General features: G+C 40.2%; 1 protein-coding gene across 1 annotated transcript in view; it reads right to left on the bottom strand.

The window, feature by feature from the left end:
- LOC121168114 overlaps positions 1–24886 on the bottom strand; it is a 92545-nt gene extending 67659 nt beyond the window's left edge. Inside the window, exons 1-2 of the mRNA XM_040997905.1 lie at positions 24638–24886; positions 778–864 (exon numbers count right to left, since the gene is read on the bottom strand). Of these exons, the coding sequence (XP_040853839.1) occupies positions 778–864; positions 24638–24868 (318 nt within the window). The 5' untranslated portion in view covers positions 24869–24886. The remainder of the gene's footprint in view (positions 1–777; positions 865–24637) is intronic.
- Positions 24887–27151: the final 2265 nt, after the last annotated feature.

Genomic DNA, 27151 nt, shown 5'->3' with positions numbered 1-27151 from the left:
GTGTGTGTGTGTGTGTGTGTGTGTGTGTGTGTGTGTGTGTGTGTTTCTGGTCCTGGGGATTTGAGGATATAGGGAATCCAACTTTGCAGACAAATCTTGCTACAGAATGCAATAAAAATACTGACTCCAGGGCTTAGCAGATCCCAAAGTCAATGCTTTAAAAAATTATTTTGGGGCCTGGTGCAGCAACCTGGTGGCAAAGATTATCACCTTGCATGCTCCAGAATCCCATATGGGCACTTGTTTGCATCCTGGCTGCTCCATTTCCCTTTCAGATTCCTGCTTGTGGCCTGGGAAAGCAGTGGAGGGCAGCCCAAAGCCTTGGAACCCTGCACCTGCATGGGAGACCCAGAGGAAGCTCCAGGCTCCTGGCTTTGGATCAGCTCAGCTCCAGCCATTGTGGCCATTTGGGGAGTGAACCAGTGGATGGGAAGTCTTCCTCTCTGTGTCTTTTCTCTGTAAATCTGACTTTCCCATAAAAACAAATAAAATCTTAAAAAAATTCTCCTATGACTTTGACACTACTGAACTTGGGATTCTCTAGTATAGTAGACATTATATCTGTGAATTCGGATTTAGTCCTTAATTTCAGGATTATTTGTAATGTTTTCTGATCTATAAACATGAAAACTTTCAAAAGAATGAAAACTTCATAAACATAAATATATGCTAGGATTGTTTCATGCATATACTGTTTTATTACCAAATAATACACATCAATTATGTTTCAAGCAGTAATTAATTTGTAAAAGTATATTGATAATTAGTGATTCATACCACATCCCCAAATGGCACCAAAGTTGGTTTCTCAGGTGTTATTTCCAGTTCTTCACTCTCAGTCCCTTTCAGAGTTTTTCTCAGCATCTACAATGTAAATAATTTAAGACTTCAGAAAAGAAAAAAAAATGATTGGATGAAATGTTAATTTGATTTAATTATTTGTAAACATCTAGTAAGCATGAGGTACTATAGGTACTATAGGTACTATCAGGTACTTTAGGTAGCAAAATACCAATATTAGTAAGAAACTCAACCTTATCTTTACTAAGTTTATCAATTAGCAGAGATGCATTTTAAAAGAGACTAGCTAAATACAAAATCATTAAGGGAATCCTAAAAGACACAGTACTAACAAAGCAGTTTAGTTTGTCATTGGATTCAACACATAAATTGTGGAATGCTGCAGCACTGGAATTCTTGTTACCAAAATAAACTGGGAGACAGAAAGTTAGTGAATCATAGAGGACTCTGGAAAAGAGCAGAGAAGGTTAAGAAACATGAAGAAAGCATAGACAAAATCATCCTGAAAGAGAGAAAATTAATCCTACATGTAAGTCTGGCCTCATGTCTAGGATACAGGGATTCACAGCAATGACTGCAGAGAAGAGATCTGAAAGAAAAGGCCCAGGAGGAGCTTTCTTAGAGCAGCACTGTCTCAGGAATAAAAGAGACAAAGAAGAGAGAACCTTTTTATACACGTGAGCACAAAGCATTTCAGAGAAATACCAGAATAACCAAAGACCATTATAAGACCGTCATAAGTTAGGCCCACCCATTTCCTTCACTTCCCACCAATTACAATTTCACTGGCATTGCGGCACAGCAAGTTGGGCTACCAGTTATGATGTTGGTGTCCCATTTGACCACTGGTTCAAGTCTGACTGCTCCACTTGTGATCCACCTTCTACTAATACACACCCAAGAATTAGTAAACCCACGTGCTTGGCCCCTGTCAACAACATGAGAGACATGGCTGGAGTACCCAGCTCCCAGCTTTGGCCTAATACAACCCTGGCCATGATGGCCATTTGGGTACTGATCCTATGGATGATCTCTTTCTCTCTCTTTCTCTTTCTCTCTCTCTCTCTCTCTTTCCCCTCTCTCCCTCCTCCCTCCTTCCCCCAGTCTCACTCTTCCACTCTCTCTTTCCTTCTCTGTAATTATGCCTTTCAAATAAATAAATAAATCTTTTTTGAAAAATAATGACTATTTGGGTTTTAAGATGGCCGACGTAGGAGGAAGGCTGTGAGGGAGCGTTCAGCGAGATAGGGATAAAACGCTACAGAAGCAGCAAAGAGGAACAGCAGGGAACCGCAGGGAGAGGTCTGTGAAGCTCCCTGGGACAGTGTGGAGCCAAAAAGATCCACACAACTCGGAAGAACAACGAGAACGGAGCAGGACAAAGGTAGAGAAACCGACATCCCACTCCAGACCTGCAGAGTCACTTTTGAAAACGGCCTGACGGGAGACGCGGCCAGCTCGGAGGCAGGGAGATCGGGTGGATCGTCGCCGGCGGGAAGCCTTTGACAGCGGCGGAGGCAGACTGCAGCAGCCGGACGTTTGAATACACCAACGCAATGGGAAAAACCACCAGAAAGAGTTGTGCTCCAGATGAAAGAGCCAGCACCCCACCAAACAAGGGCCAAAAGCCATTATCAATATCGGCGATGCGAGATGAAGACATGGAAGTGTTACCAACAAAGGAATTGATGAAAATAATGCTAAAATCTCTCAGAGACGTGGACACAAAGCTGGAAGACCTCCAGAACCGCATAATCACCGAAATACAACAAATCAAAACCAAACTGGATGCCCAAGAGAATAAAATTGAAAGCCTCATCAACAGAATAAATGCGGCAGAGGAAAGGATCTCTGAAACAGAAGACACACAAAATGAAGGTGTCCAGCGAATTAAACAGCTGGAGACAAACCTCAGCAAAACTAATACAATGATGCAAGAGATGAAAGATTACCTTAGAAAACTGAATATTCGGATCATCGGCCTCCCCGAGGGAGTAGAAAGAGAATCTGGGATGCAAGCAGTGCTTGATGAAATTATACAGGAAAACTTCCAAAACACTTGGAACACAAATCCACCCCGCATACAGGACGGACAGAGAACTCCCAACAGACATGATCCAAAGAGATCTTCACCCAGACACACGGTGCTCAAGTTCTACTCCAATGAAGACAAAGAAGGAATCCTGAGACAAGTACGAAGTAGAGAAAAGATCACATACAGGGGAAAACCCATCAGAATCACTGCTGACTTCTCCGAAGAGACCCTACAAGCAAGGAGAGAATGGACAAAGATCTTCCAAGTCCTGAAACAAAACAACTGTCAACCAAAAATAATCTACCCAGCAAAGATCTCATTTGTATATGAGAACGAAATCAGATACTTCAATAGCAAAGAAAAACTAGAAGAATATGTCTACACAAAACCAGCTCTGCAAAGTCTCCTTAGAAATGCGCTAGTCCCGGACAAAAAGGAGGCAAATCACAAACAAAGTTGGCAAATAAGAAGGTCTCCAAACTAAAGGCCACACAAACAAGACAATTACATAGGCAACAACACACACACAACACAATCACATGGCAGGGCAAAATTGCAACCTCTCAATTTTAACTCTCAACACAAATGGTCTAAATTCACCAATCAAAAGACAGAGATTAATAGAATGGATCATCAAACAAGACCCAACCATCTGTTGCCTACAAGAAACGCATCTAACCAGAAAGGATGCAAAGAAACTGAAAGTGAAGGGATGGAAAAAGATATTTCACGCCAATAGACGAGAAAAAAAAGCTGGGGTAGCTATCCTAATTTCAGACGAAATAGATTTCATTCTAACTAACATCAAAAGAGACAGGGAAGGCCATTTTATACTGGTGAAAGGAATGATCCATCAAGAAGCAATCACCATCATTAATGTTTATGCACCGAATCTTAATGCACCTAGTTACGTAAAGCAATTACTTACAGACTTAAGGGAAGACATAGACACCCGCACAATTCTTGTAGGCGATCTCAACACACCTCTAACAACAATGGACCGGTCTACGAAACAAAAACTCAACAAAGAAACAACAGAGCTCACACAAACAATAGAACAACTGGACTTAGTAGACATATATAGAACTTTTTATCCTAAGGCCACAGACTATACATTCTTCTCAGCGGTGCATGGCACCTTCTCCAGAATCGACCACATGATAGGACATAAAGCGAATCTAAACAACTTCCAAAACATTAGTATCATACCATGTACCCTCTCAGACCACCATGGGATGAAACTGGAAATCAACAACTCAAAACTCCCCAGGAAGTATAGGCACTCTTGGAAATTGAACAATATGCTATTAAACGAACAATGGGTCAGAGAAGAAATTAAAGATGAGATCAAAAAATTCATGGAAACCAATGAAAACTCTGATACTACATTCCAAAACTTGTGGGACACCGCCAAAGCAGTGCTACGAGGTAGATTCATCGCAATCGGAGCGCATGTCAAGGCCCAAGAAAGACGCCAAATACAGGAACTAACCACACACCTCCAGGATCTGGAAAAACAGCAGCAGAAGAGTCCCACGCACAATAGGAAACAAGAAATCATCAAAACAAGGGAGGAGATAAACCAAATAGAAATCAAAAAAACTATACATAAAATCAACAAATCAAAAAGTTGGTTTTTTGAGAAAATAAACAAAATAGACACTCCACTGGCCCGATTGACCAAAAAAAAACAAGAGAAAGTGAGAATCAACAGCATTAAAGATGAAAAAGGCAACATAACAACAGACACTGCAATCATTAAGAAAATAATTAGAAATTACTACAAAGAACTGTACTCCCACAAATTTGAGGACCACCAAGAAATAGAAAAGTTCTTGGACTCCCACCATTTACCAAAACTCAGTCCGGAGGCAACTGCAGAATTAAATAAACCCATAACCAAGGTAGAGATTGAAACAGTCATCAAGGATCTCCCAACGAAAAAAAGCCCAGGCCCAGATGGCTTCACTACAGAATTCTACAAAACATTCCGAACAGAACTAACCCCAATCCTCTACAAGCTCTTCAAAACAATAGAGGAGGAAGCAACCCTCCCAAACTCATTCTATGAAGCCAACATCACCTTAATCCCAAAACCGGATAGAGAACCATCAGAGAAGGAAAACTACAGACCTATTTCTCTGATGAACATTGATGCTAAAATTCTCAACAAAATCCTAGCCAATAGAATTCAAAAAATCATCAGACAGATCATTCATCCGGATCAAGTAGGATTCATCCCTGGAATGCAGGGATGGTTCAACATTCGGAAATCCATAAATGTTATAAACCATATCCAAAAACTGCAAAACAAGAACCACATAATAGTTTCAATAGATGCAGAAAAAGCTTTCGACAAAATCCAACACCTCTTCATGCTAAAAACTCTAGCCAAAGTAGGCATAGATGGGAAAATCCACAACATAATTAAAGCAATTTATGAAAAACCCAACGCCAGTATCATACTGAATGGAGAAAAGCTAGAACCCTTCCCACTGAGATCTGGAACAAGACAAGGGTGCCCACTATCACCACTGCTATTCAACATAGTCCTAGAGGTACTTGCAGAGGCCATAAGACAAGAAAAAGAAATCAAAGGCATACGTATAGGAAACGAAGAAGTCAAGCTTTCACTATATGCAGATGACATAATCCTATACATAGAAAAACCAGGAGACTCAATACAGAAACTGCTAGAACTTATACGAGAGTTTGGCAGAGTGGCGGGGTACAAAATTAACGAACGAAAATCAACAGCCATAGTGTACGCAAATAACACCAAGATGGAAGAAGATCTAACCAACAGGATACCATTCAAAATAGCAGAGAGAAGTATGAAGTATTTGGGAATAAATCTAACCAAAAGTGTAGGAGACCTATTCGAAGAAAACTACAAACTATTTAAAAAGGAAATTGAACAAAACCTCAAAAGATGGAATAACATCCCGTGCTCCTGGATAGGCAAAATCAATATCATTAAAATGTCTATACTACCACAAGCAATATACATTTTCAACGCAATTCCAATCAAATTGCCCAAAACATTCTTCACGGAACTGGATACAATGATTCAAAAGTTCATCTGGAAACACAAAAAACCACGAATAGCTAGAACCATCCTGAAAAATAAGAAATTAGCAGGGGGAATCACAATCCCGGACCTCTGGACATACTATAGAGCAGTGGTTATCAAAACAGCCTGGTACTGGCACAAAGACAGAAAGGAAGATCAATGGAATAGAATAGAAGCACCAAAAGGGAATCCACACAGATACAGCCAATTAATCTTTGACAAAAAGACCAATGACAGCTTAAGCAAGTGGGAAGGACTCTTTAGTAAATGTTGTTGGGACAACTGGCTGATAGTCTGTAGAAACAAAAAGATAGATCCACATCTATCACCATACACTAAGATCCAATCTACATGGATAAAAGACCTAAACCTACATCCAGAAACCTTCAAACTCTTGCAAGAAAATGTAGGAAATACCCTGCAAGACCTAGGAGTAGGTACCGACTTTCTAAGAAGGACACCAAAAGCAATAGCAGTTGAGAACAGAATAAACAAATGGGACCTCATCAAACTAAGAAGCTTCTGTACAGCAAGGGAAACAATCAACAAAGTAAAAAAGCAACCCACAGAATGGGAGAAGATCTTTGCACACGATATAGGCGATAGGGGGCTAATTTCCAGGATATACAAAGAACTTCAAAACAACCAAAAAACCAAAACAAACAAGCCACTCAAGAAATGGGCACGGGAAATGGGCAAACATTTCACAAAGGAACAAGTCCAAATGGCAAACAAACATATGAAAAAATGTTCCAGCTCCCTAGCAATAAGGGAAATCCAAATTAAAACATCGATGAGGTACCACCTAACACCAGTAAGATTGGCCCACATAAACAAGAACACCAACGACGCTTGCTGGCGAGGATGCGGGGAAAAGGGAACCCTACTCCACTGCTGGTGGAGCTGCAAATTGGTACAGCCTTTATGGAAATCAGTCTGGAGAACACTCAAACAACTCAAAATCTGCATACCATATGACCCAGCAATAGCACTCCTAGGAATATATCCAAAACACCTGTTTTACAACAAACCAACATGCATCCCTATGTTCATTGCAGCACAATCAGTAATTGCAAAAACATGGAAGCAACCGAAATGCCCATCAGCAGAAGATTGGATAAGAAAGCTTTGGTTCATCTACTCCATGGAATACTACTCAGCTATTAAAAAAAACAAAATGCAGTTCTTTGTGGCTAAATGGGCACAACTGGAAACTATAATGCTAAGGGAAATGAGCGAATCCCAAAAGATTAGATACCACATGTTTGCCTTGATTTAACCTGTAATTTTTTGTTTGGTTGTTTGTTATTTTTTGAACCTGTCATTGATACTGTCTCAACCCAGATGTTTCGAAGAATGGAACTTGCATTATTTTTAACATATTGTTTACCCAATACTATGTCAATTAATTCCATAATGTTGTATAATGATACTGAGGCCTTGTTGGGGCTTTTAACTGACTGGATCTTTACTCTGTTAGACCTATCTTCAGACCATAGAAGGTCTCCCCAAGAAGCCACTGAACTTATCTGGACAATAAGACGCTGAACTTTATGCTAGGCATGTGTTTGCAAGCAATGAATCTCAACTGAACTTGAACTATGGTTATGCAACAAGGTGGAGGAATCCACCATGGGGGGAGGGGTATGGGAGAGGTGGGGGGGATCCCCAGCGCCTATAAAACTGTACTACATAATATAATGTAAGCAACAATAAAAAAAAAAGAAAAATAATGACTATTTAAAGTAACTGCAATTCAGCACACTAAATGAAAAGAATAATACTGAACCATCTGTAAGAAACAGACATAAGTAAGGAAAAGCAGAGCAGTGCCTTTAAAACACTATAGTAAGAAAAAATGGGAAATTTTCAAAAGACAACACCTCCAAAAGAACAATAAATTATAGTATGAAATCTGAAAGTCAATCAAATGTGTTCAAATATGGGTTTGGGGATTTTTTTTAGTCTATAATCACAAATCCAATTATTAAAACAGAAAACTAAAAATGAAATCAGTGCTGATAAATTCAGGAAAGAAATTTTTAACTCAAATGTTCTAATTTTATTCATCAACATGTATTAACAATAAACTGCAGTCACCTGAAAATACACAGATACAGGATGTGCTTGTACAGCACATAAAAGTAGAAGCTATGTAATCAGGTTGACCTGAGCTAGACTCCTGACCCTGCTATTTCCCAGTCTCGAGTTTGCAGCTTTGGCCCCTGGCAAGGCAGCTGACCACAGGGGCCTCAGTTTCTCCACAGAGAATATGAGGTCAGACCTTGGAAAGATCTCCACAGCCCTGGAGCAACAAAACCTACAACTTCTCAAGGTTATCTAAACCACTCCAGCAACATCCTAGCAATACACTTCTCTACATTGGAGTCTCCAAGGTATCAAATGACTGTCCCCCATCCCTGGGTACTGACAGTTTGACCATAAAGAGGGCCCCCTCTACCTCCTCCCCTGAGAACACAGGAGAAAAAAAAAACTGAAACATTTATCCCATCTGTCTCAACTATGTAAACAATATTTTAAATTTTTTTCATGTTATAAAAGATATGAGGTTAATGACAGCTATTATTTTATATGGATAGTTTGGAGGGTTAATGTACAGATAACACATGTGAAACTTAGCAAACATTACATACATGTTAACTGCTACTTTATCACCACAAGCACTTGGATATTTTCAAACAACATAAGAAGCAGCTAAGATTTGTCCTTGTATTTCACTTTTTTATTTTCCCCATGCATTGCATGAGTTATAACTTCTTTATATACTCCAAAGCAGTGGTAAAACTACAGTATTCACCTACACATTTAAAATACAGTTCATTGCCACTTGATTAACTCAAGAACAGAACATCCCTGATTTTAGAATAGTTCATGTATGTATGGTTGAGACTGCTGTTGTGACTCTACAGTCAAGTGCAAAACTGGTCTCTCAACCAGTGGCAACAAAATCATGACCAGCAGTGCTAATAAAAGGAAAAACACATATGCTGGTGTCCACATCCTGGACTTTTTATCTGAAAAGTTGAAGGTAGGGGCCCAGAAATCTACTTTTCGAAAGCTCCCTGGGTGACCTATATAACTGTATGTGCAGTCAGGCTCTGAACCACTGAGGCAGAGCACAATAATATCTTAGGTATCTGAGTGTCTAAGAACAAACAAAAAAGTTAGGATGCTGGTTTTTGGGGGGGAGGGGCTGAAATTATCTATTTAGTGCTGAGTGTGGAGCTTTGCAATGAAAAACCCTTCTCCACTGTCCTCAGAACATCAGAGAACTATTGGCCATCCCCAGGTGTGGATGTTTGCTTTCCAGAAATTCTTGTCCCTTGTTGTTAAGCATTGTTAACCATGTTGTTAAGCACTGTTCTAGCCCTAGTTAATACAGGCCCAGACTGCACACAAGCACAGGATTTCTAATCATCCACTTACCTAAGTGAGAGTCTTGCCAGTCACATAATGGGACTCTAGGCCTAAGTATGGAGTGACAATCAAATTTTGGTTCTGCATCGATGGCTTTCACTTCTCCATTAATTGTGTATATGTATGTACGTGTGTATCTATACACCCATATACACATATATATGATATAGACAGATATAGATATAGATATAGATATAGATATAGATATAGATATAGATATAGATATAGATATAGATATAGATATAGATATCATTTATCAGCTCCTTTGGAGCAAAGCAAGTTGAAATGTTTACACCCTCCATCTTTTGCCATCTCTACAGGAGAAGGGCAATCCCCAGTGCCATTGCTGTTGCTGCTTGTTCCTTGAGACTACCCCTCCAAGTGAAAAAAAAAAATCTTTAAAAAGACAAAAATGTTGGGCCCGGCGCGATGGTGTAGTGGCTAAAATCTTCTCCTTGAACACGTCAGGATCCCACATGGGCACCAGTTCTAATCCCAGCAGCTCCACTTCCCATCCAGCTCCCTGCTTGTGGCCCGGGAAAGCAGTCAAGGATGGGCCAATGCCTTGGGACCCTGCACCCGTGTGGGAAACCTGGAAGAGCTCCTGGCTCCTGGCTTCGGATTGGTGCATCACTGGCCATTGCGATCACTTGGGGGAGTGAATCATCAGACAGAAGATCTTCCTCTCTGTCTCTCTTCCTCTATGTATATTTGACTTTGCAATAAAAATAAAATAAATCTTTAAAAAAAAAAAGACAAAAATGTCCCGGAAACAAATTGCACAATGCCCGAGGAAGCATGGATTCAAATGCATACTTAATGTGAGCCCTTGGAAAGAAAATAAAACCAATAATATTAGGGGGGAAAGAGAGAAAAGTAGCTTAATGGAAAGACAAACAAATGAGAAACCTCTGAAGAAGAAAAACAACACAAATAAGACCTGATATTTAAAATCGCAAGCCAAGAACTTTTAGGCTATGAGACCTATATTTGATAGGTCTCATTATGTTTCTGGGAAAACTGACTAAGAATGATTCAGATGCTTCCTAATAAAATCATTAGATTTTATAAATTATTACAAGGGTAAGCAACGAGATTAGCATCAAATTTCTCAAGACCGACATAATGCAATGCAATTACAGAGCAACAGTTTCACGAAGTGCAAGACAGGAAAGGTCAAGCAAAGTATTTGTAAACAACCAAGCCATCCTTCAAGTACAAGACCATTTAAAAATGTAAGAAATGGAAAACAACTCAGGGAACACTTTCTCCTGAATGTTTCCTGCTCTCATAGATATCACACTGATGGAGCCCCTGTTCACAGACAATAAGTCTCCAAACCTTAAACCAAGATAAATCTGTTCTAAACAGATCTTCTCAGGTATTCTAAATATAGTGATAAAAGCCAATTAATATAATATTTAGTTTTCAATTAATTAAACAAAGTATTTAATAGTTTACAAACACAGAGAAACATCTCCCAACTACTCATTTCCTTCCCAAAATTGCCTTCAATAACTAAGGCTTGGACATTTTAAAGCCAGGGTCAGTGAGCTCAATCCATGTCTCCCACACAGGTGTCAAGAACCCATCCACATGAGCTGTCTCCCAGGACGGACATTATTAAGAAGCTGGAATTTGGATCAGAGCCAACACATGGTGCCTTAACACTATGCCAAAGAAATTTTTAAAGGAGCAAAACATGATAAATAAAGCAAAAAAAAAAATCATAATACTCAAGCTTACCATTCACCTCAACAAATATGCAAAGGTTTTACATTTATTTAAGACAAATAATGTTAAAATCAGTTCAGAAAGGCAAAACCCTAACGTATTCTTAGTATAATGGGCGAGCAACCATTACTCTTTCCCAGAACTGAGGGACTTCTTAGGATTTGGAACTTTCAGCTCTAAAATCAGGATAGTGTCAGGGACATCAAGACAGTTGAGCACCCTTCTAATACAAAAAATTTACGTAATTTAGTGGCTTAGGAAGTCTAACATAAAGGACCTAAGATATACTAAGATACATTGACTAAGAAGAAAGCAAAGAGGAGCTGGCATGTGGCAGAATGAATTAATTAAGCCATAGCCTGTATGCGCTTATTTCAGTCCTGGCTGTTCCACAGCTGATCCTGCTCCCTGCTAATGTGCCTAGGAAAGCAACAGAAGGCAGTCAAAGAGCTTAGGTCTCTGCAGCTGAGTGAAGAGCCAGAAAAAGTTCCTAGCACCAACATGGGATTGCCCCAGCCCTAGCTCCTGTGGCCATTAGGGTAGTGAACCAGCAAATGGAAGATTTCTCCAACTTCCCTTCTCTCTCCTTCTCTCTCTCCCTTCTCTCTCCCTCTCTCTCTCCCTTCCTCTCTCTCTCTCTCTCTCCCTCTCCCTCTCTGAAATTTGTCTTTGAAATAAAATAAATCTAAAGAAAGAGAGAAAAGGCAAAGAAAGGAAAAAAGAAAGAGAGCAGAGAACCATATCCTGGTATTAACAGCAGAAATGAGGCCAAAAGCTACACCATGAAGTAAATAAGAGCATCTTTCACTGAGGGTTAAACCACCAACAGCAATGCTGAATGGGAGCTGGTTTGTGTCCAAGCAGCTCAAGACTCTGCTCTCTGCTATTGGTCAGAGAATATGGGCCAAGTGTGATGGGCCGCTTCCACCTATATGGGGGACCTAGTAGAGGGGACTGGCTCCAGCTTCAGATTGGCCCCCTGCTTGTTTTTGCGGCCATTTGGAGAGTGAATCAGTGGATAGAAAACTCTCACTCTCTCTCTCCTCCTCCCTCCGCCCCTCTCTCCTTCTATCCCTCTCTCCCATACTCTGCCTTTAACATCCATCAATAAAAAAGAATACCTTTTAATATTTAAATATAAAAATATGTAGGAATTACAAATTCAGCCTGTGGAAATATTTTCAACAAATGAAAATACATATCTTATAATTTTTCATTGCAGTATTTTATGCAAGCTACCTAAATGTTAAATATGAGAAGCTAGTAAAATAAGCTATAGTATACATTTACGATATAGTACCATCTACCTATAAAAATGAAGATCGGTATGAAATCGTGATTTGTAGACTCTTAAGTGAAAAGAACAAAGTGCAATGTTTTACTAGAAAAGGAGAAACATATATGTATCTAAAGCAACACAGAAATGGGGCAGAGTGGGAAGAGTAGAACAAAACAGCGAAAGATACTTCCTCAAGTTTATCTTCTGTAGAGTTATAACTGTTGGAAGTGTATTAATGTTCTATACACAAATACACCACATAATTAAATATGAATCTAACATTAATTGCTCAATTAATAATTAAGGAGTATTTTCTATTTACATGTTATTTGTTTACTCCATCTCCTTGATCAAAAATTTTTTAGATATTTTTATAGCTATTATAAATGGCATTGCCTTTTTGATTTCTTTTTTAAATAGTTCACAGTATACCAGAACCGCTACTAACTTTTGAGTTCATTATGTAGCCTTAGACTTTATTAATCTATTAGATCTGATTGTGCTTTGTTGGAGTTTTTCTAAATATAATACGACATCTGCCAACAGTAACAACTGACTACCCACTTCCAATATGGATGCCTTCGATGTCTTTATTTTTCCCAGTTGGTCTGGCTAGGACTTCCACTGCTACAGGGGTAAGTGTCATTGTCCTGGTCTAGAAATCAGAGGGAAGCTTTTCAACTATTCCATATTCAGTATAACATTAGGCTCTGGCTTTCTCACATATGATCTTCATTGTGTTGAGTTACACTCTCTGCTTTACAAAATGTGTTAAGCTTTTATGAGTGAACATTTAATTTTGAGATAAAGAATATAATGGTGGTTTCCAAAGGGTGGAATAAGGGAGAGAAGCAGATAGGGAAATGTTGGCTAAAGAATACTCAAATTATAGAAATGAGGAATAAATATCAAGAGATCTACTGTTCATCGAGGTGATTATGGTGACCAATGATATGCTGTATTCTTGAAAGTGTAAAGAGAGTAGATGTTATGTTCTTATTACAAAATGATAATTATGTGAGGTAATGTATTTGTGCTATTTAGTAATGTATATATCACTTCAGGATACAATTTGTGATGAAATGACAATATTACCTGTAAACATAAAAAATAGTAACTTAATGCAATCAATAGTGTGGAATTCTGATGTTGAATAAATATAGGAAAATTAATTTAACTTTTTTTCAAGTAAATACAAACCATATTACAAGAAAAACAAAGTAATGCAAAATTTTTGAATTCTGAGTAAATTTGATTTTTTGCAGAAGAAATAAAACAATTCTGCATGCATTGTAGAATTGAGCAATATACAACTGTATTCCTGATACTGAGAGTCAAAGCTTCCACACTGTAGAAGAAGAAACTAAATGAAGGAAGACAATAAAGATTGTGATATGATCTTGTCAAAATGCTGTGATTAGGGCTTCTAGCAGTACATTAAATAAAAGCCATGGGAGTAGGTGAGAATGAGCATCCTTGCAAAACTCCTGAACTTGAAAGAAAAAGCCTTCAATTTTCACTATTGAATATGTTAGCTGAGTTTTGTCACTTATACTATATTGAAGAACTCTGCACTTCCATGCTCATTGCAGTATTATTCTCAATAGCCAAGATATTGATGCAACCCTAGTGTCCATCACTGGATGAAGGGATAATGAAAATAAGGTATAAACACATCATGGGATAGTATTCAATCGTATAAAAAGATGAAAATTCTTTCACTTTTAATGCTATGAATGAACATGTAGAACATTGTACTTGGTGAAAAAAGCAAGGCACAGAAATGCAGTATATGGAATCTAAAATGGTTGAATTCATGGACATAAGAGTAGAATGGCAGTTTCAAGAGGCCTGGAAAGGGAATACATAGATTAAGAAAGGGAAAATGTTGTCAGATGGTGCAAAGTTTCAAGAAGGAGAAAAACTTTCACAGATCTGCTTCACAGTATGGCTAACAACAAAATATTTCATGTTCCAAAATTGACACTTCAGTAGGTTTTTAAAGTTTTTTTTTAATTTATTTATTTTTATTGCAAAGCCAAATACACAGAGAGAAGGAGAGACAAAGATCTTCCATCTGATGATTCACTCCCCAAGTGACCGCAATGGCCAGTACTGCACCGATCCAAAGCCACAGGTCTCTGACACGGGCGCAGGATCCCAAGACCTTGGGCCATCCTCGACTGTCTTCCCAGGCCACCAGCAGGGAGCTGGATGGGAAGCAGGGCTGCTGGGACTAGAACCAGCGCCCATATGGGATCCTGGTGCATTCAAGGCAAGGACCTTAGCTGCTAGGCCACGCCACATCAGGCCCGATTTTAAAAGCTTTAACCTCAGGAAATGATACATATGTTAAGTGAAAGGCATGTTGATTAGATTTATTTAATCTTCCATGAGTATCAATATAATCATGTATTTCTCAAGATTAATTTTTAAGAATTAAAAATAAAATAGATAACAAATACTATAGTTGTATTGGAAAAGTTTGTCTTATATCTTGTACCACTTTGTTATTGCTGCATATATCTGACTGAATGTGTTTTATATACAAGAAATCTTTAAAAACTTAAGGATAATGTGCACATTGAGGAAAACTATGCATGAATCTCGAGATTTTTGCATGAAAGCAAGCTTGTACTAATTGGTTATAATATGCCTGAGCAACATCTAGTTCAAGATACTAAGAAAATAAGACGCCAGTTTTCAAAGGATTCTTGTCAGAGCAATGTAAATTCTGATGAAATTGAAGCAAAACAAAAAAAAAATCATCTAATTGATAGTGAAGCTTGGGTAAAGAAAGCTGAAACAACTGATGCTTCATGAAAAGTGTTTAGGAACAATATCTCAAAGAAATCACAAAGGATAATTTTTAAAGGCAGATGGGAGAAAGATGATATTGAAGACTAATCCCACAGCACCAGACCCGCTCACAGCAATTTTCAAAGAAAAAAAATTAATCTTGCTTGTGCCTTAACTGAAGAAAATCAGCAATGAACAGCAGGAAACATGATCAGGCATGTCAGTCCTGGAGTATGTTCCCGGAGACAAAGCACAGTCAGAGCCATGGCTACCAAGAGGCAGAAGAGAGCCAGCCAAAGCCAAGCTGGACCCGTCAGGAGCAAAAGTCATGGCAAGCTTTTTGAGACGCTCAAGGCATTTTGTTAATCTTCTGGAGGGGTAAAGAATGATAACGTCTTCTTACTGTGAGAGTAGTTCAGGAAAATTAATCAGAATTTATCAGAATCGTGCTTGGCAAAGCTTCACCAGAGTCCTCATAACAAAGTCCCCGCTTATTCTCACCAAAAAAGGGCAATGTGTGAGAGTTTTAATTGGCAGCCACTAGACATTCACACTATAACCCTGATTTGGCTGTTTCTGGCTTTTTCCTCTTTTTTTTCCTAATCTTTAAAAATACATATATATATTTGAGAGACACTCATTTTTCTTCAAAAAGTAAAACTGCATTTATATGATTAAGTTTCTAAGATCCAGAGCTCTTTGGGAATGGACAAAATGGTATCATTGCCTACAAAATTGTCTTGAAATTTGTGGAGCAAATATTGACAGTTTTTAAAAATTATCTTTTGAGTCCAATCTTCCCCAGGGCAGGCATTGTGGCACAGAAGGTTAATCTTCCACTTGGGAGGCCCACATTCCCATCCATGGAAGAGCACCTGGTTTCACAACGAGTTACAGAACCAGCTTACTGCTTGTGTGCCTTAAAAGGTGGCAGATGATGGCTCAAGTACTCAAGTCTCTGTTCCTCAGGTGTGAGACTTGGATAAATTGGGGTTCCTGGCTTTGGCCTGAAGCAGCTCCAGCTGTTATAGGCAGCTAGAGTGAACCAGTAGTTAGAAGTTCTCTGGCTGTCAGTCCATCACCCTACTTTTCAAATAAATGAATGAATCTTATTAAAAATAAAAATTGTACTCTGACAAAGTATCATCTCTTCCCTCATACTGCTACCTTCTTACTTTTCCTTCATCACTTGGTCAGAGCACTCATCGCTAACAGCAGCATCAGCAGAACAAGTCTTTCAATTCCTATCAGAACCTTGAGCAATGTTCTGAAGAGTGGTCTCATAAAGCCTTTTGGCACTGCTTAGAATTTCTTCTGAACTGCATAAAATTCTGACTTTACTTATCTCCACAGAGTCTTTCAACTGTCACTACTGACCCCATTTTGAATACAAGCACCTTGACACTTCTATGAAATTTAGCATATTCACTTGCAATGTCTGCATTTTACCCATGACGTATATGACCCACTCTTCTCCATTCCAGTTGTCTTTAAAATTCTACTAGCCCACATAGAGCACACACATGATAGCTGATTACAAATAACTACATATAGAATGAGTGAGTATACATGCAAACTTTAGCAAATTAATAATAAAAAAGCATAAAACCCAGGTTAAAAATGGGAAACACGCCTGATGAGGCACTTCACAAGAAACCTTACATCATGATTATTAAACTTATGTAAGGAGCTCCTCCTCATTAGTCACAGGGAAATGAAAATTAACACCGCATTAAGATACCATTATACATCACCCTCTCTCTATCATATAGTTGAAAATAAAGAAACTGGCAGTACCAAGTGGCAAGGATGTGGAACATGAAAACTCTAGTACCTTGTTCTAATACCCTTAGTGAGAATATAATTAATACATTTTCCATGAAAAAATGTTTGGTAGTATATGATTGAGTTGAACAATATATGATATAAGGATTCCATCCCTAACTACATTGCTAATGGAAATATGTTTTAAGTACACCAAAAGACATGTAAATTATGAAAAAAAGATGACAGAAGTAATTGCATTCTCTGACCCCAACTCCATCTTGTGGACTTCCACAGTGGCTGTACTAAGCTACACTCCCACCAACAGTGAAGGAGGGTGCCTTTCCCCCACATCCACACCAGCAGGTGTTGTTAGTAGAGTTCTGAATGTAGGGCAGCCTATTTGAGTTAGGTGGAACCTCAATGCGATTTTCATTACATCTCCTTGACAGCTAGGGAGCCTGAGCATCTTTTCATATGTCTGTTAGCCATTTGAATCTGTTCTTCTGAAAAATGTCTGTTCATTTCTTTAGCCATTTTGTCACAGAGCTGGGTTTCTTTGTTTGTTTGTTTGTTTACTGTCCCTGGGTTTCTGAAGCTCTTTGTAAATCCTGGATATCAGTCCCCTATCAGTTGTACAGTGTGCAATGATTTTCTTCTATTCTGTTGGTTGCTTCTTCACTTGTTAATTGTTTCCTTTGCTGTACAAAAGCTTTTTAGTTTGATGTAGTCCATTTGTTCAGTTTGGTTTTGTGTGCCTGTGCTTGTGCTGTCTTTTCCAAGAAGTCTTTCCCTATTCCTATATCTTGGCCTGGGATCTTACCCATCTACACACCCAATAGCAAAGCCCATTCTAAGTTCCCCAAGCCCAGTCCATCAGCAGACCACGCCAGCATGTATACCTAGGGCTTTCCCCTCTCCCACTCCACCTGGTACTAAGCATGTTGGGGAAAACCCCTATCCTCTCTCAGGCTGTCTTGGCATCAGCCCCAGGTCACCATATGTCCCTGCTGGTGCTATCCCCCAATCCTCCTGCAAGCCCACAGTCTCAGGACCCCATGAGCATACCACCAAAACCAGGCTGTGTCAGGCTGTGCCCCGCACCAATGACACTTGTGGGCCATCTGATCTGGGCCAGGCTTTGCCCAGTGCCAAACAAAAGATTTCTAGGGCCCAGCACCATAGGCTTGCCTTGCACACACCGGCATCCCATATGGGCACCAGTTCTAATCCAAGCAGCCCCGCTTCCCATTCAGCTCCCTGCTTGTGGCCTGGGAAAACAGTCGAGGATGGCCAAAGCCTTGGAACCCTACACCTGCATGGGAGACCCAGAAGAGGCTCCAGACTCCTGGCTTCAGATCAGCTCAGCACCAACAGTTGCAGCTGCTTGAGGAGTAAATTCTTCTCTGTCTCTGCTCCTCTCTGTATTTGACTTTTGCAATAAAACTAACAAATAAATCCTTTAAAAATTCTACAATAAAAATCACAAAACATTAAAAAATAGAAGACACAACAATGTAAGTCTTCCATGCTCATGGATTAGAAGAATCAACATCAATGATTCCAGTGCAACAGTCTAGTAGGCTAAGCTTCCTCCTGCAGTGCTGGTTACTTCACTTCTGATCCATCTCTCTCCTTATTAACTGGAAAAATCAGCAAAAGGTGGCTCAAGTCTTTAGTCCTCTGCCCCCACATGGGGGACTCAGAAGAAGCACCAGGCTCCTGGCTTTGGATCAGCTCAAATCCAGTCATTGAGGCCATTTGGGGTGTGAACCAGCAGGTAGAAGATTCTCTCTGATAGCGTTAATTATCAAGGTGAATGCATTCCTGGAACTCCAGAATCTCCTAAGAAACACCTGCACCCTGTTTATGGGAAAACCCTGCTTCTTGGAACACCAGGAAGCAAGACAGGAGACAGGAATGATCTTGGAGTTTTTAGAATTCCCAGGAAGGACAGTTACCTTTGAGGCATGCGGTTCACTGTATACATTGAAAGATAGGATTGAAATCCTGAGCTTTTGCATTATAAATCTTTATTGAAAAAATTGGATATGAATTAGCCAGTGTGAAGCAGAGAGGGCACATTCCAGGAAATGGGAGAGGACAGAACAACAGCAGAGGGGTATCCAGAAACTGACATATAGGAAAGCAGCAAAAACAACAGTGTGATGTTGCAGTGACTGATACCCCAGTGGCATTCAGCGAATGGTGATCTGAACTCCTCCTCAGCCGGAGCTCCACCAGCAACAAGGTGGGAAGGGACTTTCACTGGGAACTCAGGAGGTGAACCCAAAGAACTGCCTGTCCTGCTGGTCTGTTTGATTTGACCAGAGGCGGGGACAGAGCAGCACATCCCAGACAGGCAGCACGGGGGCAGGGTGTATTTCACAGCCAAGTCTGCCCCCTTGAGCCCAATCAGGCACCATTTTGGACAGTACTGCACATGCACTGAGCTGGGAGTGAACTCATTTCTGGTTCAGTGAACTGCAACAATGTGGCATCCTACAGGTTCCACCCAAGATAGGTCCAGGTAGCCCTCAGACCTGACAGCCAGCAGATCAAGAACTCTAGTAGTGGCACATCAGGTGCCATTTCTTATCCTGTGGCAAAGAATTTAAGACTGCAGGGGACAACAGTGAGCTGCACATGCACTGAGCTTAGCGAGAACTCACTGAGCTCAGTGCATTGCACTGATCCCACAGGAAAATAATACTGACTATGCCATCATACGGGTCAAAATAGGTCTGTGTGGCCCTCAGACCTAACAGCCAACAGGTTCCAGCAAGATCACCACCACCAACAATCTAGCTATATAGGACACCTGAGACCTGCTCCAAATGGAAGTGGGACAAAGGTTGTACAGACAACGGCGCAGCTTCAGCATGATATTACAGGAGGTGGTGACTGGTGAGCCAGGAACTGGGGCTATGGAGACCACGGTGGAAATCTAAAGTAAGAACCCAGACCTGGAACTTGCTGGAGGGAGAGGCACACTGGCTGCAAACAAAGAGCTGTGTACCAACCACAATAAGTAAAATTGAACTGTAGATTTGTGGGTGACACAGCTTAGAAACATGCCCCAAGGAGAAGAATCTGCTAACCAGAAGTACAATGATCAAGAGCAAAAGAGGAAACAGAGGCACAATTAATATTACTGAAGACTCCCCTGCAAAGGAGCAAAACCCTATGCCAACCTCAGAGTTAACTGAGGAAGACATCAAGAAAATGGGGGACACAGAATTCAGAAAACTCATTTTAAAGCTTCTGATCAACAATGAGAAGCACGTAAAGCAGGCACACAAGGAATTTAAGGAATATGTCACACTGGAATCAAATGAAAGCTGATATATCAGAAATGAAGAATACAGTGGAGCAAACTAAAAGTACAGTGGAGAGTCTCCAAAATAGAATGAAGCAAGCAGAAGAAAGAATCTCAGAATTGGAAGATATTTCCTGTTACCATGGGGAAACAAACAAAAAGCTGGAAGCAGAGCTGGATCAGGCCAAAAAAAGTATTCAAGAATTAAAAGACACTATTAAAAGGCCAAATATAAAAGTTATGGGAGTCATAGAAGGTACAGAAAGAGAAGCTGGGTTTAAAAATGTATTTAATGAAATAATAAGGGAAAATTTCCCTAATCTAGAGAAAGAATTGGGAAACAACATCCAGGAGGGGCACAGAACTCCCAACAGGCTTGATCAAAAGCAATCTTCACCAAGACACATGATAATCAAGCTCTCTTCAATGGAACATAAGAAAAAAAATCCTTAAATGTGCACATGAAAAAAGTCAACTGACATATAAAGGGATGCCATTTAAACTCACAGGAAACTACAGGCCAGAAGAGAATGGAGTGACATATTACAGATTCTAAAAGAAAAAAATTGTTGGCTCAGGATAACGTACCCAGCAAAGCTTTCTTTTCTCTTTGAAAATGAAATAAAATTCCACAGTAAAAAGTTAAAAGAATTTGCCTCTTCTAAACCTGCCCTACAAATGATACTTAAGGTGTTCTCTTGACAGAGAAAAGGAATAGTGCCCACCAAAACCAAAGGTAAATGTGAAGAACATCCCAGTAAAATAACAACAGAAGACTAAATCAATGAACAACTTATTGCTAAAATGACAGGACCAAATTACCACCCATTCATATTAACCCTGAATGTAAATGGCTTACTCATCAATCAAACGTCACAGATTATTAGACTGAATTAAAAAGCAAAACCCTGGGCCTAGCACAATAGCATAGCAGTTAAGGTCCTCACCTTGAACCTGCCAGAATCCCATGTGGGTGCCGGTTCCCAGTGGCCCTGGTTCCCATCCAGCTCCCTGTCTGTTGCCTGGGAATGCAGCTGAGAATGGTCCAAAGCTTTGGGACCCTGCACCCGTGTGGGAGACCTAGAGGAGGCTCCTGGCTTCGGACTGGCTCAGCTCCAGCAGTTGCGGTCACTTGGGGAGTGAACCATAGGATGGAAGATCTTCCTCTCTGTCTCTCTTCTCTGTATATCTGCCATTCCAATAAAAATAAATCTTTAAAAAAAAAAAAGCAAAACCCATCTATTTTTTGCCTACAGGAGACACATCTCACCAACAAAAGTCAGCAGAAACTGTATCTCATAGATTTTTATTTTTTTGTTAGTTTCACCTCTTCAAAATACTTTCTTCTCATTAAATTCAACGACCCAAAAATATAGAAATAATTGGATCTGAACCCTAAATATTATAAATATTTTACCTGCTTTCTACTCTATGTCACAAAATAACCCTTCATTATGTATTTACCCAATATCATATAGCTATTGATTATCTCATAGTTAATTAGTATAACCCCCCCCCCCAATTTTCTTTGTTTGACAAGCTTCTTGTTCATGGCAAGAGGTGGTCGCCAAACTGGACATTAAAATCATTTCACTCACCTTGGTGTCTCCTAAGATTTCTCTGAACCCCAAAATCTCTCTCTCTCTTTTCCACTCTTCTCTCTCTCCCTGTTTTCTTTGTGTAACTCTTCCTTCCAAAGAAAAATAAGTCCTCAATAAATCACCAAAATGCTTATATTACCTAATGATTCTACAGATTCAATGTGAGCCCAATGAAAACACTGTGGGGAGCCATGCAGTTGGGTCAGATGGCATGGGTGTGTGATGAGCACCACTCCTTGGTTAGCAAGGCTACGAGGAGTTTCTGGCTGTGTGGCAAGGCCCAGCAGAATGTCTCTGGTCACCTCATTGCTGCCTCACCCCATTGTATGGACACTCAGTCACCTCTCTGATGTTTCATAGAATTCTCCTGAGGGTGTTGTTGTTGTTTTTCTGCTAATGTGAAGTGATTCCTGTAACTGGTATGACACCTCAAATTGATCAATCATGTTATGATAAAAACATCTTTAGTGACATAAGGCAATGACACACAGCTAAAAGCATACAATAGTACAATTGAGCCCACAATGCCTCCAAACATCTGTTATGTGCCCACCTTTGTCCTGAAGTTTGCCCTAATATAAATAATGTTTTCCTTAAGAAATGGCTTGATAATATCTTGGAACAGATGGCAATCATGGAAGTACAAAGAGTTTGTTTACCATGCACCTTGAACTGTTACAACACATGATATGACGCATTTTGGTTTCTCACCACGGAAAGCAAAAAGTATATGGGGCATCTTCTAAAGGGAAACAAATGTGAACCACGCCCCCCCCCCAAATGGCTTAAAATCTCAACCTTATATTGGCACTTATATTTAGGGAAAGAAAACAGTTTATAAAAACTTCTATCTTATATTGGCACTCATATTTAGGGAAAGAAAACAGTTTATAAAGATAAAAGGAAGTTTCTTGTAAAGGCCCTCTGTAGATTGGCTGAGTTGCCTTGATCCCTTTCACTGCCCTTTAACAAAAGAACAAAAAACAATTAAATCAACACTAAGAACAAAAAACAATTGAATCAGCACTAGGTGAAGGTGATGGTAATTAATGCATGATTTGATTATAAGATTTAGCAAAGAATCTATGTTATATGCTTTTATAAATTCTTTTCATTTATGATCTTTCAACTCTGTACTCTTAATATTTTAAGCAATATTATTTGTTTGTATTTAGTAAAAATTGATTTTAAATATAAGTAAACCACTTGTCACTATGTAACTACATGTGCTGCCAACCATGGAGTTCCTGGCTTCTGCCAGGTCACTGCAGGTTTGAATGAGTAATAGCTTGCTGAAAATATTTTCTCTGAAGTAAAATAATAATAATGTTTTTTAGGATTGATTTTGTAATCATTCTTTTATAATGAAGTAAAAATGAAACAATTGGATGTTGTGCAAAAGCTTGTAATGATTTGTGTATAAAGAAGGCAACTTTTCTGAGTTGTCCATTATGAGCATCATGCCATAGTGGTCCACGTCTTATCTCTTCTTCTTATCATCTCACTGATCCACACATCCTTTGTTAGAGCAGGCCTCCGGCAAAATACAATGACATTCTCCTCAAATCCAGAAAAATGATGCTAATTCATATGAAAATTAAGTGACCTCCGAACAGCTAAAGCAATCTTAAACAATGAAACCAAAGATGGGGTTCCAAGACATATTACGGTACAATTATACCCAAAACAACCTGATACTGGCACAAAAACAGATCAATGGAACAGAATAGAAACCACATAAATTAGTCTGTGCACTAGAGTCAACTAGTCTTTAACACTAAAAAACCACAAAAATATCTCTCTTAGGAGTTTCTGAATGAGTGGAAACAGAAAATGGATTAAAAGGCTACTCAGCGAGACCCAGGAGGCAAACCCATGGTGGAGCCATCCTTGCTGACGGGCCCTTTGTTGTTGGGTTTGCCTTGATGCTGAAGTGTCTGTCCAGCCGTTAGGATCACTGCTGGAACAACGCTAGAACATGGCTGACATGCCCAACGGCAAGCTGCAGGGCTCTCCCCTGGAATTATTTAACAGCATCCTAGTGCAAGGATGCTGGGGATGCAAGGACTACCTGGGGATGAGCTTAGGCTTCTTTAAGAATATTGAGAAAATTCAGAAGCATGTCACCGTCAAGCAAGCGAAAGGCATTTCCGGCTTCACTGATAATGATTGCATCAGCAAGTTTTCCTGCCACCCAGTCTGCTCCCTCCTTTGGCAACTCATTCCCACAGATCTTTCAGACAGGGTGGACATCCAGTGCCTCACCCTATGTGCCTCTGCCCAGGACCCCTGCTGCAGGATCGGCTACCCGATTCCTGTGCTAGACCTTGTGTCCAGCCCTACAGTATGAATGGATCAAGAGTGCCAGCGATACCAACTCCTCCATCTCTCTTACACACACAACCAAGCAACTCATGATGTGTACCTGCTCTGGAGGTTCATTAGGTCCATTAAGTCTCTGGAGGTTAGCCCTTAGCCATACAGATGAACTGCGAAGGATGATGCCAGGCCAGCAGCTAACATTTATCGATTCGTTGTTCTTTGCACTTCACATTCTTACTTAGTTCTCCTGTGAGGAGGTGATTCCTTACTGTCTTAACACTGTAACAATATTCTGAGAAGATAGGTAACTGCCTTAGGTCCCACAAGTAAACTTCTCCTCAGGTGCTAAACCACGTCCCTACGCAGAGTGGATCTATCTCGCAGCTGGACACACTGACTGCTTAGTCTCCCCTCCGGACGGCGGGAGGACATACACCCCCCTCCCCCGGTCGCCGGCCAGGCCCCTACTCACGTTGAGCAGGCGGTGCCCAGCGCCCTCTTTGTTCTTGTCCTTGGGCAACGCCGTCCTGCCATGGTCGTGGCCATGACGGGCCCAAGGATACTCAGGCCCTCTCAAGTGTGTGGTATCTGGGTTGCCGTGGGCACTCTTCTGTGGAAACGGGGCCGGGAACAGCGAATGGAGGTGCTCATTGCGGTTTTCAAGCACGTTGGAAGGCCTAGGCACCTCCTTGGGCGGCTCCATCCCGCCATCCTCCACCAAGGGACTGGCAGCAGCGCGTAACCGCCGCGGCTCGCCCGCCACTGCGCAGGCGTCGCGCATGCGCCCTGCTTCACTGTTTCTGCGTGGAGCCTGGTGAGACCCATGCGTTTGAAGACAGCCCAACAATCGATTTGCACATCTTTACCTGACTTTTTTGTAGACACATAATGGTCTTCATCTGCCTCTTAAACGTCTGTTGCAAATGCACTTGGTTATGGAAATATCACATCCACAAGAAAAAAAAAACCTTAAAATGTGGGCACATTTTAAATATTTAACCCTAAATGCCGGGACATTTTTCTGTTTACTCTGGGACGTTTTATGCACAGGCTGTTGCAATAGATTGCTCCTGGGTCGGCTGTCATCCAATCCTTCCACTGCTCTGGTACTAACATGCCACTACAATCAGCAGCAGCAGCAGCAGCAGAACAACACCTAGAAATCTCCAGAACTTCTTTATTGGACCACAAATTTAGAATTCTTGCTATTTAGACTAAAGGTCTCCTAAGTGGACTCTGCTATAGCAGAATCATTATTTCTTGCTATTCTGTTTGGAAGTATTCTTTTATTCAAGGTCCAGTGGAAAAGTCGGTCTTCAGTTGTCTTATAACCCCATATATATACTGCAAACCCACTCCTCGCCATATTGCTATTAGTGAACTCACAGTTAGTTGCTGATCTCAAAGGATGAGCTCTTGGGAGGCAAGAACTGAAGCCTCAATCTGCTGTCTTTGGGGAGCATGGCACAATATCCCAAGGGTCTTAGCACACATTTGTTGTCATGTTGGGATTATACTATATGGTACTTAACTATTACGAAGGAGACTCATTGTCCAAAAACCAACTCTGACTTCTCTGAGGTTCATGCTACACAAGATAGGTGAAAAAAATTGAAAAAGGTTTGTAGAAAAAAATCACTTATTTTGGTATAAAATTAAATCTATGCATAGTTTTTCATAAGGCGTATTTTTCATGCAAAACCTTTGTAGAGCCTGTATTCACATGGGAGACCCCAAGTGGGCTCCTGGCTCCTGGTTTGGATCAGGTTGCAGGGTGAAACAGTAGATGAAAGATCTTGGTCTCTCCTCTCTGTAAATCTGCCTTTCCAATAAGTATGAATAAATCTTTTTTAAAGCTTAACCAGAAGTAAATTGATTTCTAGTTCCAATCTAGCTTCCTCCTGATGTGCATTCTGCAAGATGACAGGTGATAGGCTCAAACCCATGAGCACCTGTAAGCCATGTGGAAGATCTGGCTACAGCCTAGCCTTGACTGCGGCCCTTTGGGGAGCCAGTCACAAAAGGGCAGTTTGTTTCTCGTTCTCTCTCTCTCTCCTCCCTCTCTCCTTTTTACTCTCCCCCAAATAGATAAACATTTTAAAAAGAAAAAAAAAATCTATCCTAAATCTAATTAAACCTCTAGATCTAACTTCCATTTTGTAAGACCCAGTGCCCATAGGGGATCCCAGCGCTTTCAAAGCGAGGACTTTAGCCACTAGGCCACCGTGTTGGGCCCAGGGAGGGTAGTTTGAAAAAGGACTGCAGAGGCAGATGTTTAACCTAGGAGTTAGGATGCCAAATAGGATATTCACTCCTTTAGGGTAATGTCTGTCCCCGCTTCTGACTTCAGCTTTCTACCAAAGTGTTCCCAGGAAGGAGCACATGATGGTCCTGCCACCCACATGTGACACCTGATTGAGTTCCTGGCTCCTCATATTGGCCCAGGTCATTTGGGGATGAACCAGAAATGGAAGATTTTACTTACTTTCATACTCTATCTCTCTCAAATGAATAAATACAGAATACTCAATAATAAGGAATAAACTCTTGGTCCAGACAACTTAGAGGACTCCAGAAAATTGTGTTCAGCAGAAAAAAAAAGGCAATCCAAAAAGATAACAGACTAATGCAATTTATAACACTGTCCAGATAGCAAAATTTTAGAAAAAACAGATTATTAGTTGCTAAGGTCAGAGTTAAGCAGTGTAGGAGGGAGACAGGTGTTACTAGAAAATGACAATGTGGAAAACAGGTGTTTTTTTTAAACCAAAGTCTAGTATAGTGGTATATAGCCTTACAGTTGTGGAAAAAATGTGCAGATTTTTTAGAATACATACACAAGTAAAAGAAATACAAGTGCAAATAAAATGAGAAACCTGAATAAAACGGATGGATTGTAGAAATGTGTATAACGTGCTCAAGAATACACTACCCTTTTGCAAAATGTTGTTGAGTGAAATTGGCAAGCTAGAAAAAAAAATCTCTA

This window comes from Ochotona curzoniae, unplaced genomic scaffold (genome assembly GCF_017591425.1).
Source record: "Ochotona curzoniae isolate NIBS_2020 unplaced genomic scaffold, NIBS_Ocur_1.0 patch58, whole genome shotgun sequence".
NCBI lineage: Eukaryota > Metazoa > Chordata > Mammalia > Lagomorpha > Ochotonidae > Ochotona > Ochotona curzoniae.
Note: the sequence above shows the minus strand (reverse complement) of the source record. Positions and strands in the feature narration are given on the sequence as shown.